The sequence below is a fragment of the Perissodus microlepis genome, chromosome 19 (genome assembly GCF_051167445.1).
Source record: "Perissodus microlepis isolate ML-2025 ecotype Zambia chromosome 19, ASM5116744v1, whole genome shotgun sequence".
NCBI lineage: Eukaryota > Metazoa > Chordata > Actinopteri > Cichliformes > Cichlidae > Perissodus > Perissodus microlepis.
The window spans coordinates 29,117,269-29,130,156 of NC_140479.1; the positions used below are offsets into that span (position 1 = coordinate 29,117,269).

At 39.9% G+C, this 12,888-nt stretch overlaps 1 protein-coding gene across 1 annotated transcript; it reads right to left on the reverse strand.

Annotated features, from left to right (window-relative positions):
- Nucleotides 1–7,029: 7,029 nt before the first annotated feature.
- LOC146366311 (uncharacterized) lies at nucleotides 7,030–12,603 on the reverse strand. The gene is made up of 7 exons (XM_084913872.1): nucleotides 11,692–12,603; nucleotides 10,858–11,447; nucleotides 10,384–10,563; nucleotides 9,875–10,015; nucleotides 9,553–9,607; nucleotides 9,241–9,394; nucleotides 7,030–8,146 (listed from the first exon to the last, which is right to left on the reverse strand). The coding sequence occupies exons 1-7, from the start codon at nucleotides 11,891–11,893 to the stop codon at nucleotides 7,846–7,848; spliced, it is 1,623 nt and encodes a 540-aa protein (XP_084769998.1). The 5' UTR covers nucleotides 11,894–12,603; the 3' UTR covers nucleotides 7,030–7,845.
- Between the last annotated feature and the right edge of the window lie 285 nt (nucleotides 12,604–12,888).

The following is a 12,888-nucleotide window of genomic DNA, read 5'->3' on the forward strand; positions in this document are numbered from 1 at the left end:
TTAAGCTTCCTGCCCTTCAGGACGATTGCATCGAGTCTCCTTGGCCTAGTACATCTGTCTTTACTTCACATATGACACTGTGTCACTGTTTTTTTTAATAATCTGCAAAGATGATGAAAGTCTTACCATTCTTTACAGGGCAAAATTAGAATTCGCTACAGAAAAAAATAAACATTGTTCTCCTCATGACTGCACGGGTTCTCTCTGGATGCTCTGGCTTCCTCCCACAGTCCAAAGACATGCATGTTAGCTTAGCTGGTGATTCTAAATTGCCTGTAGGTGTGAATGTGAGCATGAATGGCTGTCTGTCTCTCATCTCTCTGTGTGAGCCCTGTGATAGACTGGCAGCCTGTCCAGGGCGTACCCCGCCTCTCACGTTATGAAAGCAAGAGCAGAGATAGGTTCCAGCCTGCTCACGACCATGAAATGGATAAGCAGTCAAGATTTATACGGAAATATTGGTAACAAAACATAGTTTTCCTTCCTACTCTTATAGTTTTAGAACAACGTTGTGGATATATCACATATTACAATAAAACATTATCCATCTGTACATTTTCTTCCAGTTATTCAACTCTTATGTCATGGGGCTACAGCGAGGCACACCCTGGACAGGTCACCAGTTTATCACAGAGACACAGAAAACCAGAAGCCGGAGTAGCAAACACAGAAAGGCTCCAGCTGGCTGGCAGGTCTGAGCCTAGAATCTTCTTTCTGTGAGGCAACAGTGCTAACCACCGTACCACTCTGTTCCCCTAAAACACTTTTCTTTATTTTTTGTGCAGGCTCAGGCTAACCTATAAATGTCAACTTCTCCTTTATTCCCCAGTTGCATTGGAGTAAATTCTATGAAATGTAACATTTAAAACTTTACTTTAAAACTTACATATGATTAAATTAGTAAAAATCATCATTTTGGGGATACACTTAGGCCTATTACAACATACCTAAAGGAGAGTTCAGTGTCACCTGATCCAGCCTTAACTACTAGCTTTGTCAAAAAGGAAAGCTTTAATCCTAACATATGATATTATGCTATCTTTGAAATATAAAATGAGTATGGAGGCCCGTTTCTGCCACTAAAAAAAAAGTATCCATAACTTGAAATTTCTAGTTAGCTCTGCCAATCAGTAAACTACGTGAATGACGTCATTTCCTTGTTACCCAGAAGCTGAAGCCCTCAGCTACAAATGCAACAGCTAAGCTACCAGTATTACAGCCAGACTATCACCAAGCGTACTCTCGAAAGCGCCAATTTGTTGTGATCCGGTTTTGAGTGCGTATTCCATGTAGATCACTGATTGGCAGAGCTAATTCGAAATTTCGAGTTACTTTTCCCAAAATTTCAAGTTAATAACTTGAAATTTTGAGTTATGGATACTTTTTTTTTTTTTTTGTGGCGGAAATGGGCTTCCATAAATGAGTGCTACATCAGTATTGTGGCAAAAGTATTTTCTGTCAAAGCATGTTCACAAAAAGATTTAGAACACTGTAGGAGCTGATTCGTTGCCCTGTATTGTATATTATATGCTCACTTTTGTTGCTTCTAAAAGCTGAACAAGCTGTGTGTTTGTTTTAATGGGAGATGATTAAACACTGAAAGTTCAACAAGTGGTCTTGTGCCCATAAGATTCAGTCCGTCAACCAATCATCAGCTGTTCCATTTGCAATTAAGTCCCATGATGAGCTTTTGTTGAAAACAGATGTTCAGAAAGACTTGGGTCATCAGGGGAAAGGAAGGGAGAGAGGTCACCAGTCAACGGCGTGATTGATTATCCTTCAGAATCTGTTTCAGTTTGTCTTTCAAGTCAACCTAATAATTATCAATCAAGTTGTTTATGTGAGGAATTCCATTTGGTGTGGATGCAGCTTGCCAAAGGGAGCTTTTGCAAAATAAATGAACCCTCAGAAAGAGTTTACCATATCTGTTTAGTCTTATTTAATGCAGTTATTAAAGCCCAACCATGTCTTTTACTGTAGCTGGGCTTTAAATGTAACCTTTTAAAATGAATATTATATTTTTTGAAGGCCATAGAGTGAAAATTACATAAAATTTATGCCAATGTTAGAGTTTCACAGCAATTTCTTCTAAGCTAATAGAGTCACGCAGTGTTAACAGAAGATAAGCACTTAAAAATCAGTGAACCTGAACATGAAAAACAGTGACGTTTAATGTCTTGAACACATTTCAGGAGCAAACGATGAGTTTTCTCTTTTATCTAGCAAGAATTACAGCTCTGCATGGGTTTTAGCTGACAAAAGCCATATTCAAATGAACTGTCTCCAGTGCTGATTTGAAAGGGATATATGGTACTTCTGCAGGAGATTTACAAAAAATCACTGTCCATTGTGCTGTAGGCCGGTTTCTATCAGTCTGTATCAGGATTACAGCTCTTACAAATACTTCTTGCCTTAAATAACAATTTGCCCATTTGATCAGTTAAGAGCTTTTGACAGCAGTGTCATTGAGCAACTTTTCTGGGATGCAGCAGGGATCACTTCATTGCCCTCATTCATACTGTACTCTGTTGGTGGGATTAGCTTCAAATCCTCTCCCTCTCTAAAATCCTCTGTAGGGAGCGCCGTCATTGAACCTGCTGTAACAGAGCGCTCTTCTATTTTTATTCCTCTTGCTCTTAGTCAGCCTTGGTGTGAAACATCAAAGCACATTTGTAGTTCAGCAAAAGGAAACCAAACCTCTCATTTATAACTGGTTCGCAGCCAAATTAATTATTCATTCAGATTACCGTTCACCAACACGAACAACAGGAAGATAGGCCAAGACACACAAACACGTACACAAATTCTCTCAAAGAGCCTCAGAAAAGTGAAGGGCAGATAATGAAAGTGGTGGCTCTGTTTTCAGTCTGCTAAAACGCTCTCACCTTCCAAAACTGCCAAAAAGAGCACAATGTAGAGAGTTACTGCATAGTCTAACTCCAAGGTGTTTGAAGCAGATTAGTAAGTGTTTTGAAGCAGATAAGCATACAGATTAACAGACTTTCTGTCGTGTGGAGTAAAGAGTTCAAGCCTTTAGTGTCTCTGGTGGGTAATTGGGCTTCTGGCAAGACAAACAACATCATATGTAATCGCAATCAATGAAGTACAGATATGCAAAGCACATTTAAATTAAACAATGAAAAGTGCTACAGATGGAGTTAATGGACTCGTCTATGGGGGACATTTAAACAGGATTAAATCACACAGTGTGGATGTATTATCTCGGGGTGCACAGTCACAAATTTTCAGTGAACATAAGTGAGTTTGTTTTCCAGGTGTAGCTGATGGACAATTTTAACTGCAACTTTATATAAGTGTCTGACACTGCCTGCTTTAGTCAATGCTAAGGTCTCCAGGTATGATTGGTTAGCAGTGGTTCCCAAACTTTTTTTGCTGGGCCCCCCTTGTTTTACAAGAAAAATGTTCGCGCCCCCCCCCCCTTTCTTGCGCGTGCACGCACACACGCACAAACACATCCTCCAACCACACACGCCCATATTTTGCTCTATTGCGGTTTATTTCACACCTCAAACATTTAGTAAACAATTAAGCAAATACAAGTAATCTGCAATAAATTACAGGTAGTAATAAAATAAACTACTAACTCTTTTACGCTGCGTCCGCACCTACACGGGTATTTTTTGAAAATGCAGCTGTTTCGTCCACGTAAACGGCGTTTCGAATCACCGAAAACTGAGATTTTTCAAAACTCCTTTTTTGTCTTTATGTGTGGACGAGGAATACAGAGTTGGTCACGCAAAGTCAAAGGTATGTGCCTTTTTTCACGTCATGCTGTGCGCCACGTTATTGTTTACATGAGATGAATTGCAGAATGGCAGATAGAGACAAAATACTGTTAATCTGACTATCTGCAGGTTTTACACGCTTACATATACACACGCAGCTACCGTCCCTCCATTTACAAAGGCAGAGGCGTCACGATGTGATTATTTTACACGTAGTTTTTTTTTTCATGTGTAATAATATTCAACATTGCATCAATACATTTTTCAAAAAATGCCTCTCTGTGCAAAACTGGTTTAAAAACATCTTCTCCCCCCTTTTCATTCCGCACCCCCCCCTGCAATGGGCCCCACACTTTGGGAAGGTCTGGGTTAATGGATTGGACGATTTATATGCTCCAATCCAATTCTTATTGGTCTTGCAATCAGCAGCGTTGGAAAAGCGTTACTTCAGTAGAGTTCCAGGATTAATGAAATTACTGGTTAAAATTATTCCTGAAAAGTTACTAAAATTTGCTAATTTGGTTCCCAAGGTCTGGACACTAGCTGGGAATTAAATGGTAACCAAGTCACAGTTTGGTGCTTCTAATATATGTAGTGAAGACTTGAGTGAAGTAAGAGGAACTACTGAACAAACTGTTTTTTTCAAGTTTTTCAACAAAGTTTTCAGCATTTCTCCTGGTTTGACATTTCTGTGAAAGCAAAAGATTGTTGCATGGTTTGATTTCTTTAGAGGGAGCTGTAAAAGATGCCAAGACAGAAAGTGCAGTTGGTGTATGAAAAATGTTGCTGTCATCTCATATTCCTGGAAATAGAAGAAGGACGTGGTTATTGCTCAGCTTGCCAAAGAACCAGCTCACAACAGCGATACCTGCTAGCCTGGGATTGCTACAAAAGATGATCTAAAGAATGACGAGAGCTGTAACTCATGAGCTGAAAGCTGATGAGAAAAGAAGTTCTCAGTGACAGGAAATGAGCACAATTTTAAGTGCTCTTCAGTAGTTGACAAATCACTGGTCTGGTGAATGCTAATGTTAGGGTCGCGTTGTTCAAGCCAATAAAAATATTTTCAAGGGAGAAAATGACTCTCAGCTGACCGTGGCAATTAAGACAGTTGTTCAAACCTAGATAATAAAAAAGCCCTGCATGATGGCAGACATGAGCTATTTTATTTAGACCCCCCCTTTAAAAATGACTCATTTCAAGAATAAAAAAGGTTTGTGACAAGCTAGAGCAGCAGAAGTGATCAAATCACAGCAGACATACTCTCACTTGATCAAGTCTCCCATGAGCTTTCGCAGCAGCAGAATCTGAGGTAAGAAGAAAAAATAAAAACCTTGTACAGTTCTTAAAAAGAAACAACACAGCTGAAAGCTGGAGGCGGCTATAAATGACGAGTTGAGGAGCTTCACGCAGAGCATGAAAGTCAACCATAATAATGCCAACCCTTTAGAGCAGGGGTGTCAAACATAAGGCCCAGGTGACAAAATCAGCTCAACAAAGACGTCAATCCAGGCCCACTGGACAGCTTTGAAAAATGTGAGACATTTTTCTGCAGTTTTGCACAGTTCTTTCTTACAAGCACAAACAGTCATGGTAACAGATTCATGAACTACATAAACATTTTTTTTAATAATGTAGAAAGACATGTCCTATACTTCCTTTTCTGATTTTAAGATGTCATATGGATTAAATGTGTCATTAATCTTCTTTACACTGGCAGGAATGGGGATGCTGCTGGTCCGGCCCACTAAAGATTAAAATGGGCTTTATCTGACCCACGATGGAAACAAAGTGTAGCGAAGCTCATCAATCTACCTGTATATTCCCGCCATTAGTGTCCCCTTTGAGAAAGCTTTCAACACCGATGAGCTCCCACAGCTCCACCCTATAAACAGATGCTGTTTGCAGCCATCAAACTTGTAATGCTTTGACAGACTCTGTATAACAAAGCCTCCAAGGGGGATTTGTGCAAGGAATGTAAATTGTTTCCTGCATCCTGACTAAAATATTGGCACCAAAGATGTTATTACTAGGGATGGGAATCACAGAAACTCGTGTTCACATTACCCTCATTTATTTGATAAGCCCCAGTATGAGAATTCTTGAAGTAATGACTCTGTTAAGTCAGACTGGCAGAGGAAACCCTCAGAAGCACCTGCATGCTTTTCTTTCTGTAAAGACATAGGTCTGTCTATAATACATCACAACAGCTTTTCCCTTTGCACATTTCTTCATTGCTCATTTTTACTTATATAGCTATAGCTTAACAAAAATGATGACTTACTCCAAAACCACAAAAAAGATCATTTGAGAAGGCAAATAATAGTTAGAGCTCAGTGCAGAGGTTTGGTGATGGACAGGTGGGCTAACAATGAAAGGGAGGCCTACACTGGAGAGCCACCCTGATCCACCCCGACCCTCCATGCTCCTTACACTTCTGTGTATATTCACACTATGTTGAAAATTAAAACCAGGTTTCCACTAATAAACATGACACACGGGACAGAGGATCCAAACACCAGAAGCGTTCAGCCACCATGGCTTTGGAGTCAGTTTCTATCTAGAAGAAAGACACACATGTGCGCACGCACACACACACACACACACACACACAGTGTCAGTTGATAAATTATGAACCAAACACATTAAATCACACTCAGTCGTAGAGCATATGCAGACACACACCAGCGCACATGGCTCAGATTTCAAAAAGCCTCATAACAATTAGTTCCTAATATAACAAATTACATAAGGTTTTTGAACAAAAACGGATATGATGCAGCTACATGGGAGGAAAGCCAAATGTTACTCTTGTCAAAGTGGAAGATAAACTCAGCATTGGGGTGTAACGTGAAGTTCAACATAGTGAGGGTCTTTGGGCCTGCTGGCTGGACAGACCCTAGACCCCGAGTCAGTGATAACCACTGCAAAGGCAATCAGGCCTTCTGCTGTACACTGTTAAAAAAAATTCCGTTATAAAACGGAAAAAGTGCTGGTAATTAATTACCAGCACTTTTTCCGTTATTGTACGGGCACTTCCGTAAACCTTAAAACGGATATTTCTGTAGATTTACCCGAGTTTTTCTGTACCATTGACGGACATTTCCGTCAAACCTAAAATGGAAAATTCCGTATTTTCCATAAATTTCGGCGTTATTGCACAGACAATTCCGTAAACCCTATAACAGATATTTCCGTAGATTTACCTGACTTTTTCTTTACCATTTACGGACAGTTCCATCAAACCTAAAATGGAATATTCCGTATTATTTAAGTACTCAATCCATACCATTTACGGACACTTCAGTCATCCTAAAATGTTTAATTCTGTACCATTCTCTATACCGTTTACCATCAATAAAGCACAAATGTAGAATCACAGCAATTATTTATTTCCTTTAACAGCTGCCAGTGCTTTAAAGTGATTTCACTTTTTGTGGTGAATGATTTGCAATATTTACATTACAACCATTAAAACATTCAGAACATCACCTTCACATTCAGAGAAATTTTACATACATAAACCAGCTGTTCTCTCAAAGAAGTACAGCCATGTCCTTTAACAGGGAGATGCCAAATCTAGCAACTTTTTAGCATCCACAGGCTGACAGGCATTAATAACAAATTGATTTGTTAAAGACAATGACAAAATAAGACAATAAAACTGCCAGCATTGCTGTTGCTGTCTCACCTGTCAGTGCAAAATGAGGAGCCCCCTCCAGGAGGATGCAGAAACCTACACCTCCAACTCCACATATCACACCGACAGGCAGAGCTCTGCAACCAGTGGCTGACCTTTCTACAAAAAACAAATAGAACATTAGAAGTATTACATTATACAACTTTTCTATAAAACATCAGTGCAGCAATAACAACCATGACCTTAGAAGGATGACTGTGCAACATGCCATAAAGAGATTTTTAAAACTCTTAAAACAACTTAAAACTAAAAAAAAATTAAAACTTACACCTCCAACTCCACAATGACAGGAAAAGCTTAACTGGAATGACAAATATCGCCCACCTTCCCTCCCCCTTAACATGGGGGATTTGAAACTGCAGCATGTGTGTTGTGGGCATCTAGTTAAAACATCTGAACTCACCTAATACTGTAAAAATCTGTATTTCTACTCCCAAGCCCCATGTTTTTGGATTTGCCTTTGTGTGTGTGTGTGTGTGTGTGTTTGTGTGTGTGTGTGTGTGTGTGTGTACATTCAGTCCAAAAAGGTATTTTCTGAGCTCTGAGAACAGCTCCACTGGCCCATTCAGATTCCTTCTGCTTGCATTCAAATTCCTTCAGCTGAGAAACCAGCTTGCACACCTGTGGAGGAATGAAGTGCCGTTTCTTCCCCTTCTTCTCTGCCTTGGAGCCTCGCTCAGGATTGACCCCAAAGAAAACTCTGAGGAAAAAAAAAAAAACAATAGTGACATGCAGACAAAGTTTGCACGTGTAGTGTGGCTTGACAGGAGTGGAGCAGTTCAATAAAATCCTACATTTGTTTTCTTCAATATGCCCCTATGTGTGAACCTCTCTATCATTCTAGTTGACCATCTGTCTAGAACCCAATGTTGTTGTGGTGCTGGTGCCAGTGGCTAAGCTTATCTCTTCCTTTGTCTTTTCAAGACACATGCATTCACACTGCGCATATACAGAAATGTTTGCAAGGGCGAGAAGTCTGCTTATCACCAACACATGACAGCATGCATCCTCAATGTGTATGCAGGGATATTATAAATGCACAGAACACAGAAGGGGATAGAAAACACAGTTGACATTGTCCTATCAAAAGGTGTAACAGCACATTTGAACACGGACTGTCCTGGGGGTTATTCAAACATGGAGTGGAGAAACTGTGACATTCAGTGCACGTTACACATCAGTACAAGTATTAACATTTGGGCATGAATCCACTATGTAGTATTTTTTAAATTAATATGTTTAGTCTTTCCTTCGGGGGGGGGGGGGGGGTCCCTGGAACAACATATTTTGAGTTTGGGGTCTGCAGCCAAATAAATTTCAGTTTGTGTGTCTTTGACATGAAAAGGTTTGACCACCACTGACATAACCTGGTCTCAGGTGCTAATGGTTTTAAAGAGATAGCTCAAACGAATTTTGTGTCAACAAACCATTCTGAGAAAAATATGTTTTTGCTCCATTTCCCAACTAGAATCATGTTATGTTTGTTTTGTTATTGATTGACTTAGGACACTATTTAAAGCAAAAAGCATGTTACCTGCCCTTTAAAAAGATATGACACATTTATTCCAACAATAGTCTTCAACAGGGAGCTACAAAATCTCCGAACAAATCCATATTCAGGGGGATCATAAGCCAATAACAGCTGATCTAAAAGCTCACAGCATGTGGTGACACATTTTGAGCTTGTACATCTCAGACAAACGGGTTTAGTGTAGATTGACAAAAAGCAGGTCAGGTGCAGAAAGGCACGGCAAAGTCACATTTACAAAGTATTTCCAAACAATGAGTGCTTACCTTTGCATGAATTCGAGAGTAAAAGCCATCTCCGGTGGGTATTGGACGTTGCAGACATAAAACATGGAGAAAACGTAGCTCAAGGCCACAATGGGAGAGGTGATGTGGTCATTGACAAGTAACCCATCAACAGCAATCTTGAATTGCTGGTCACCTTAAACACAGATAAAAACCATGTACCATTTACAAAAAAAAATAATCCTATATTTTAAGGCAAGCAAAACATTTCTTTAATAAATATGACACAACAACAGCTTATAACAACAGCTAACAACAGCTTGCTGGGATACAAAAAAAGATTTAACTACAAACCTCTGATTAGGATGCATGGGGTCACTGGGAGTTCGACTTCAGGATCTGCAGAGATCTGTTTTGGTGACAGACATGATACATGAATTAATGTTTCCAGTGCACACAAACCTGCTGGCAAATTGACTATCTGCTAGTGTCTTCATCAGACAGAGGTAGCCATTATGCACAAACATTAATGTAAATAGTTTATAGATAGAGAGTTTATAGAGAATATCAGCAGCACAATTAGGGGAATCTATACTTCCTACTGTGGTTGGTTACTTGGTTCACCACTGGATGCAAATAATTATCTTGCACACAGTTTAAAATCTACAACATCTACCTCTTTTTTGTGGAAGAGTTTATAAGAGTCTTCCTTGAAGTATTTTGAAATGCCACAGATGAGCTGTATTGGACCTTCGCCCGTCTTCATCCCTTTGGAGTCAAGGAAGTCATTGATCCCCTTTTCTTTTTTGGAAAGTTCCTGTTCAAGGTTCAAGGTGTTAATTTTGTACAAGTACATAAGACTAACACTCATTTTCGTTTGGAGCTATGGAGAGAATTTTGAAAAAAATAAAAATAAAAATGAATTATTTCATTTTCATTTGCAACCTGTTCTGTTTTGATCTCAAATGTCCTGCTTTTTTGGTTGTCACTTCCTGATTTTTGGTCTCAAATCTATTCCATTTGATTGTTCATCCAAGTTATTCTATTTGATTGGTTGCCAGTTTATCTTTTTTGGTCTCAACTCTCTTTTTGGTTGCAAATCTTTTTTTGATTGATTAATAAAGACAAAATTCTCTCCATATGGAGCAGCACAGCACAATCATAATAATAACAATAACAACACACCTGTGCCAGCTTGTTTTGTACAGAGAAGCCAAGGAGTTTAGATGCATGATCAAACAGGTGAGGAACTTCAAACAGGAACGGCCACTCGTCCTTTACAACGGCAATAGTGGTATCATCATCGTTGAGGATTTCACGCTGAATGGGATATGTTTCAGTCATCAATTTTCGAACAGATGACTCCTAAAGATATGAGGCAGTTAGACAAACAGTCGAACAGTTAGTCAAACTAACCAATTAAAATAATAAAACAGGGTATCAATTTCAATTGACTATGGGCATAGTGATCTACAGACGATCTACAATTTCACAATGTGTCCTAAATTGTACTTGGACCCAGACCTTATCGCATTACTCCTGCTATATACTATTGCTGTGTGAATGGTTGTATGTCTAGATGGTGGACTGTAGGAACCGAATTGCCCTTCGAGGATTAATAAAGCTTTCTGTATCTGTAATGGATTATTGCAGACCCACCTGAAGATCCTGGGTTTGAAAGGCACGTTTCAACTCATCTCGTTTAGACAGCAGGTCTTCTCTACACACGGCCCCCTCAATGATTGGATCCCACGCCACACATCCATACAGATCTGAATTCCTGGGCCTTTTCTTTGTTGAATTTTCACCCCCTGCTTGCCTCTTCAGTGAGCTTTGTGGCCTCTTCATATTTTCAATTCTGTGTTCCAGCTGACGAAAGAGAGTTTCAGAACCATCTTTTGCAAAAGGTTTGTTTCCAAACGGCTCTGTCAGCTTGAAGGAGGCAGGATATTGTCCTACAATCATACTGGCGAGTTCCCTCAGCTTTTGTCTACCAGGTCTTCCTGGGTGTTTATGGAGGTAATCTTCAGCGACGATCCGAACCATCTCTCGTCTGTCTTTCCCCATTATGTACTTTTTTTCACGCAACTCATCCATGACTTTTGAGGGAAATTTGTGCCATGGTACAGAATATGTGTCTTGGGATGGGGAGTCGGCTGTCTCAGGTGGTGTTGAGGGCAGCTGAAACCTCTGTGGTTCAGGTGTTGATGAGGGGCCAGGCCGGGTGAACTGCGGTGGAGTTTGTGAATCTATGGATGACATGACAAACATCTCCATAAATTAAACACATCACAATTGTTGCAAATAAATTAATACATTGGTCCTCAATGTCCAGTTTGGGTCAACCAGGAATACAAATGGACCTAATTATGAAAACCAATTATAGAGTAATTATTGCCATGTACAGCTGATGGCAACTTTTTTTTTGCATTTTTGGAATAAACCTTTGTAGTTTCAGAAAACTTGCATTAAAACAGAGGGGCAAAAACTCACCTGCTTCCAATGCTTTGACAGCTCTGACGAATCTTTTGCACTGAATGAATGGCAGAGTGTCTTTAATGTCCTCCGGGTCCACAAGGCTCAGGTCATCTACAGAGAGAACTCCTAATTCCTCCAGTTTAGCCATGAGTGTATCCATCTGATCGCTACTGAGCGATGGCATTGCTTTCTTGACATAGTTTTTCACAAGTTCCATGTTGGTGTGTGTTTAAGAGGAATGAGCCACCGAGTACCTCTCTGGTAAGAATAAAGTGGATGATAATCATCAAGTTTGTTCAAATCATGGCAACTGAACAGGTCAGAAGCATTTTCATCAAGTTCATAGAGTCCAAGCTCAGGTATCCAGCTGGCAGTTTTCCCTCGAAGCAAAAGTAGGACAGTAGTTTCATTTTTTACAAAAATGCTTGCTATTTGTCCTAACTGCAGTAGTCCTTTTGCGTAGCTCAGTAAGACCAGCATTCCATTTGCATATGTAGTGCCTTTAACCTGCACACTCTCTGTGACAACTGAGTTACTTGAGTTCAAATCAAATTCTCCAACCACTGTCTTTATGTTCTGGTCATAGAGCTCTGGATAGAACCGTGTTGAGTCTGAGACATGAACCTGGGAACGAAACAAGGTACCACAAGACTGATAAGCCTGAAGCAACTGGTGCCGTTCAGCCAGAGACTTGGTTACATTTATGAAGTTCTTACTTGCCCTAATGCACCTTTTAAAATAAGAATGTTTTGATTCAAAGCGCATTGTCCAAGTATATATGAGTGGGCCAAATTGTAAAGTCAAGTGTGCATAGTGAAGCAGATAGTGGTGTTTTGGTCTAAGTTGAACTCTTGGAAACAGCTCTTGCCTCAATTCCACATACAGTTCAATCAGTCCCTTCATGAAAGCAATCTGCAACTCTGAGAGCCGAGGTGCACAGACAAATTCAACAAGCTCCCTCAGAAGTAGTACAAGTCCCCGTACTTCATTATCAGCATCTTCAATTGTGTCATGCACCAAAACAGGCAAGAATTTCAAAAGCCACCTGTTTTGGGCTGCATGTCCTCCAAGCCTGGCTCCTGTAGTGGGAATAGTGTTTAGCTTGTCGCTGCTTTCACCAGGAAATGATTTGATTCTTTCATTAAGAACCTCATAACTGAACCACTTTTGTGTTCTGATTAAGAACTGCAAAAACAATGCCAAATCATAATC

Coding starts and splice junctions, on each gene's coding strand:
- LOC146366311 (XM_084913872.1), bottom strand. CDS start 11,893: ATGGAACTTGTGAAAAACTATGTCAAGAAAGCAATGCCATCGCTCAGT. Junction 10,016..10,383: donor TACAAAACAAGCTGGCACAG/GTGTGTTGTTAT, acceptor AACCTTGAACAG/GAACTTTCCAAAAAAGAAAA. Junction 9,608..9,874: donor AACTCTTCCACAAAAAAGAG/GTAGATGTTGTA, acceptor TCACCAAAACAG/ATCTCTGCAGATCCTGAAGT.